The sequence below is a fragment of the Cornus florida genome, unplaced genomic scaffold (genome assembly GCF_030987335.1).
Source record: "Cornus florida cultivar Cherokee Brave unplaced genomic scaffold, ASM3098733v1 CherokeeBrave_3.0.0_Hap2_Chr09, whole genome shotgun sequence".
NCBI classification, from domain to species: Eukaryota; Viridiplantae; Streptophyta; class Magnoliopsida; order Cornales; family Cornaceae; genus Cornus; species Cornus florida.
Genome location: NW_026775579.1, coordinates 85,862,737 through 85,867,915, shown reverse-complemented (window position 1 = coordinate 85,867,915; position 5,179 = coordinate 85,862,737). Strand labels below are relative to the sequence as shown.

At 36.9% G+C, this 5,179-nt stretch overlaps 1 protein-coding gene across 1 annotated transcript; it reads left to right on the top strand.

Moving 5' to 3' along the window:
• On the top strand, window positions 1–3,471 carry LOC132274856 (cyclin-dependent kinase inhibitor 5-like). The gene is made up of 3 exons (XM_059776200.1): window positions 1–754; window positions 2,591–2,794; window positions 2,929–3,471. The coding sequence occupies exons 1-3, from the start codon at window positions 342–344 to the stop codon at window positions 2,996–2,998; spliced, it is 687 nt and encodes a 228-aa protein (XP_059632183.1). The 5' UTR covers window positions 1–341; the 3' UTR covers window positions 2,999–3,471.
• The last annotated feature ends 1,708 nt before the right edge of the window (window positions 3,472–5,179 follow it).

The window sequence follows — 5,179 nt, the reverse complement described above, 5'->3', positions numbered from 1 at the left end:
GTGAGAAATTGGGAAGTACAGCGCTGAAACCCCAACCCTACTTTCCTTTCTTCTTTCCCTTTCTTTCACAAAGGCAGTACAAATTGCAGGAATACTCTTTCCCTTTCTTCTCTCTGTGCATTCTCCTCTCTCTCTCTCTCTCTCTAACCACCAACTGAAAACTGACCCTTTTTCACTCTATCCAACAACAGAAACCATCTCGCTTTCTCCTTCTCTCTCTCTCTCATCACACACTCTCTCTCTCTCATCACACTCTCTCCTACCTTTTTTTTCATTTTTCCACCTGTACTCTCTCTCTCTCTCTCCCTATGCGAGCTTAGCGTTATCAGGGAAGCTTATAGATGGGTAAGTACACGAGGAAGTCAAGAACAGTAGCCGAGGTCGCTCTCATGGAGGTCTCTCAGTCTATTGGCGTCCGAACCCGAGCCAAAACCCTAGCTTTGCAGAGACTCCAGAAATCGGCTCCCGCGGCGGCGGTTTCCGGCGGTTCCTATCTCCAGCTCCGAAGTAGACGACTCCAGAAGTCTACAGTTATGGTGACCAGTGACGATTCGAAGAGACAGAAGCACAAAGAAAGCTGTGCGCCAAATCCTAATTCAAGTGCAAGTTCGAGGGTGAGGGTTGGTTCTGTCAATTCTGGGTCTGTTGGTCGTTTGGTGGGGGAAGAGAAAGAAATTCAGGAAGACAACGCTGTTGATTTGGGAATTGAAGCTTCCTTTGGAGAGAATGTCTTGGATTTTGAAGGCAGAGAGAGGTAAGTTTCGTTTGGTTAAAGCATTATTATTATTATTATTTCTCTCTTTATTTTCTTCATTTATTTGTGTTTTACTTGTTCTTGTTATTAATATGGTTTTTTAAAGGTTTTTCTTTGTTGGGTTGCTGAGAAAATTTGGGGAAGTGTATGAAATAAAAATTTCAAATCTTTTCCTTCTGTTGTTTTGGAGAAGTGTTTGGGTTTTGAAGAAAGAGAGATGGGTTGTCCTGTTGTATTTTGTTCATTCTTGCTCTTGCTGAGAGTATCTACAAAGAGATAAATTAATATTTTTCTCAATTTTCAATTTTCGAGTGAGCCTTAGAAGAATATTTTTCCTATCAGGCTTGATTTGATGGCTGAGAAAATATGAGGCTTTATATGCTTTATTTAGGTTGTTATTGAGGAGAGAAAACTATGACAGTGTTGTTCTTGGTTCTGTTAAAAATTTTGTATTCAATATATTTTTGTGTAGGAGTGATATGTATACTGTTGTTTATTGGTTTAAGAAAACCTCTGGACAAATGTATCTGAGGGATTTTGATCTGTAAATAAAATATCCCTTGAAGTTTTCTAGTCATCCTTTCCCTTTGATTTGCTCAAGGATGTGCGTTTGTACAATTTTTGTTGTAATTCTTGTTATCTCTCCCCACTGCAGGGGAAGGAAAACTGTAAGAAATATATATATATATATTGAGAACTCCAGCAGTCAGTTTCTGTTCATATATACAGTTTGGGCCACTTTCTTATTTTTCTGGTGGGTTATATATAAAAAAAAATTGGAAACCATGAGATAAAATAAAGAGTCTTGGATAGTTTACTACCAGGCTACCAGTCTTTAAAGTCAATACTATTTATGCTCCTATATGTACATTTTATGTGATTACTTGGCATTTTATCCTTCTATTTGTTTTGCTCTTGTTTCCAGAGCATAACTACATTGGTGATTTGAAGATCTGGATTCTTAATTTAATATATCCTCATTTATATATTTTTGTCTGCAGTGCTATTATTTTTCATTCTCTGAAAAGTACCTTTTTTTTTTGTTGTTTATTCTGTGTCCCCTGTCCGATGCCTCTCTTTAATTTATTAAGAATGTTGTTTGGCCAATTTAGTTTGGGTTAGATGTGGTGTGGAGAGATTATATAATGGAATACTTTTTTTGAACTGCTCTGAACATGGTGTTAATGTTTGTAGCAACCCATTCATATCCTATCATCTTTAATCAATAATGTTGATTTTGGCCTAAAGAACCAAAAATTGTAAGATTTTGGATCTTTCTTTTCTTCGTTTGTAATAAAATCAGTACCAAAATAGTATTTTGCTTGATTTATGGTGTTTAAAGTGCCAAATGATCAGAAAAGTATATTTCTTACTGTACTATTTACCATGGGAGAAATACAGAGGAAAAAGAATGAATTTGGAATATTGGTGGTTGAAGAAGAAAAAAGTTACTTAATCATTGATTTTATTGTATCTTGATGAATGCATAGGTGTCTTGGTGCCCTGCATGATGTACCACTGTATTTATTTTTTATATATTTTTTTTGGGGTGGTGGGGTGTGATAATAACAATGAAATCATTGATGGTTGGATGCCAAAGTGAGTTTCTTTGGTTCTCTTAGCATTCTGCCAACACGCTATGGGTTTCTTTCTATGCTAATGTTGTGGCAAAAAGCTTAGCATCAGTTATCTTAGTTATAGAAAAAGTTCTTGAAATGTGATGCATAGATACATAGTTTTTCACGCTGTTGTCATTTCCATCTCTGTCTCTTTCTCTGGGTTACTTTGCTGGTTGTTCTATTTGATTTTAATGGGATTACATCTTCTCTGTAACAGGAGCACCAGGGAAACCACACCATGCAGTTTAATTAGAGATACAGACACCATCAGAACCCCTGGTTCTACAACTAGGTCTACCAGGTCAACTGAGGCCAAAGGTAGAAGACAAAATTCAGTTCGAAGACACATCCCAACGAAAAACGAAATGGACGAGTTCTTTTCCGGTGCAGAAGAAGAGCAGAAAAAACAATTTATTGAGAAGTATACCTCTTTTATTTCTATAGCATGTCTATCCATGATTTTGTTTCTTGGTTTGCTTGCTTGTGATGTCTGACTGCATGTCGTATATATTCCCATCTGCTAATTTAGTTTCTCCTATGGAACTTTTTCTGTAGGTACAATTTTGATCCCTTGAATGAGGAGCCCCTCCCTGGACAATACGAATGGGTGAAATTGGATCCTTAGAAGGTGTTATTGTTCCGTCAGGACAACTTTTCCTGCAGATTCTCTATTGACCTTATTCTTAGGATAGTTGGAAACAGTAGCAGGAATTGTTTTAGTTTTTATGGTGATGGTGTTATTTCCATTTTCCATCACCTTTCTGTCAAGTGTAAAGAAAGAAGTAGGGCTGTCAAAGATTTAAAGTGCAGACTAATAATCTGTATCATAACAGGAGCTAGCGAGTTACATAACAAATGCAACAAGGCCCTTTGTTAACTATTAGATCATCAGAAGGGAAGGGAAAGAAGGTGATAGGGGTAGGCCCATTAGGGTTCAATAAATTAGGTTTAGTTTAGTGGTACAGGAATTTACTAGATTTTGTTTTTTTCTGCACCCTCTATATTTCCTTCCCTTTGTTGTCTATACTTGGTAGTGATGGAACTTTTAAAGGAGCCTTGAAATAAAATGACCATTTTAACTTCTTCATTTTTTCATCATCTCTATTATTACATATTCTAATGCTATGCACAGATTTATTTTGACCTGTTTATCTTCATGTGAGAATGCACCTTTTGTCAGCTAGAAGATGCTGTCTGTCACTGTGTTATGAATCCACATTGCGGATTTACCTACCCGGTTCTAGCCTCTCGTGATAACGGATTGTGCTGTTACTTGTGGTGAAGGGGATTCTTTGCAGGCGGTTTTGTAAGTGAAAGAAGTTTGTCTGTGCTCTTGCGAGAGTAGTATCGACTTTTATAGCAAGTGTTGCTATGAAAGTTCTATTAGCTGCTGTTAAAGTCGTGGAGAACTTGTCTATAGTTGCACCAGTTGCACCAATTGCTTTGACAGTTGTATATTGTTGACACAACAATCTTGTTACTTTGCAATTGGAGCCCTATCTTGTAGTTTTTACCGTCATTACTATTTTTTTTGCAGTCGTGGAGAACTTGTCTATAGTTGCACCAGTTGCACCAATTGCTTTGATAGTTGTATATTGTTGACACAACAATCTTGTTACTTCGCAATTGGAGCCCTATCTTGTAGTTTTTACCATCATTACTATTTTTTTAGCAACTGATCTTTGCACGAGACAATTGCAAATTTTTTCTGGTTGAAAATGGTAGAAAGGAAGATTCAAAAGGGCGGGATTATGGTATATGTATTTGAATTTCATTTTTTAGCTGGCACAATGCTAGAGGGTTGGTTTTTACAGTTGCTGGAGTAGGTGATTACTATGAAATTTTTACATTCTCCGGGACCATGTAGTCCTGACCAATCATAACCATAATCCGACACGCAAGCAAATGTGTCAGTTTTATTCAATTTTTGGTTTGTGTCTCGTTGTAATTGGCTAAGGCCACGTAGTCTTAGACCATGTAGGGTAATTGTCCTAAAAATGTAATTCCAAGACTCAGAGAGCGGAGTAGGTCATTACTATGAAATTTTTACACGTTTCGGGATTATATGGTTCGGACCAATCACAATCGACACGCAAGTAGATGGGTCAGTTTTTTGCTTATGTGACTAATTATGATTAGCTGAGACCATGTATTCCTGTGAGAAAGTATGAAATACTTTCACGTATTCCAGGGCCATGTAGGGTAACTTACTTGACAGTAACTGTCCTATAACAATTCCTGAAAGATGTAACTCCAGGACTCAGAAAGCACAGAGTATCTGCCAGTTTTAAATGTATTTGCAGCATCTGTGACTAGCCTGATGACATCAGGTTTAGCTTCATCCACTCCAATCCCATGTAAGCAAAATTCAGCATATTGCCAAAATTATTGCTTAACAACAACATACAAGACAGCATCAAAACACACAAAAACTAAATAAGATCTTCAAATATTTATTGAAATGTATGCATACACACAATATACACTTAGAATTGAAATGTACTCAAACATACAAACACGAGAGTGGAGACAACGTACACACACTTATAGATGGAGACAGAGACACAGAGCGAGCACACGAACAACAAACTCCTAAATTATCATGATTTTGGGAAGGAAACAACGATGACCACTTCTTCCATGATGCTACCCTTTCAAGTTTCAGGGACCAAATCGAGGAGATATAAGATATATGTATACATTATTTATATAAAATTAAGGTAAGGACGATGATGATGATATATATATATACACACACGAATTATAGATTATCTCAACCTGCAACTTGGTCGCTGCATCAAGTTCT

Excerpts from the sequence above, each read along its gene's own strand:
- LOC132274856 (XM_059776200.1), top strand. The coding sequence starts at position 342 with ATGGGTAAGTACACGAGGAAGTCAAGAACAGTAGCCGAGGTCGCTCTC. Across the intron at positions 755-2,590 it reads GATTTTGAAGGCAGAGAGAG|GAGCACCAGGGAAACCACAC; the intron begins GTAAGTTTCGTT and ends TCTCTGTAACAG. Across the intron at positions 2,795-2,928 it reads AAAAAACAATTTATTGAGAA|GTACAATTTTGATCCCTTGA; the intron begins GTATACCTCTTT and ends CTTTTTCTGTAG.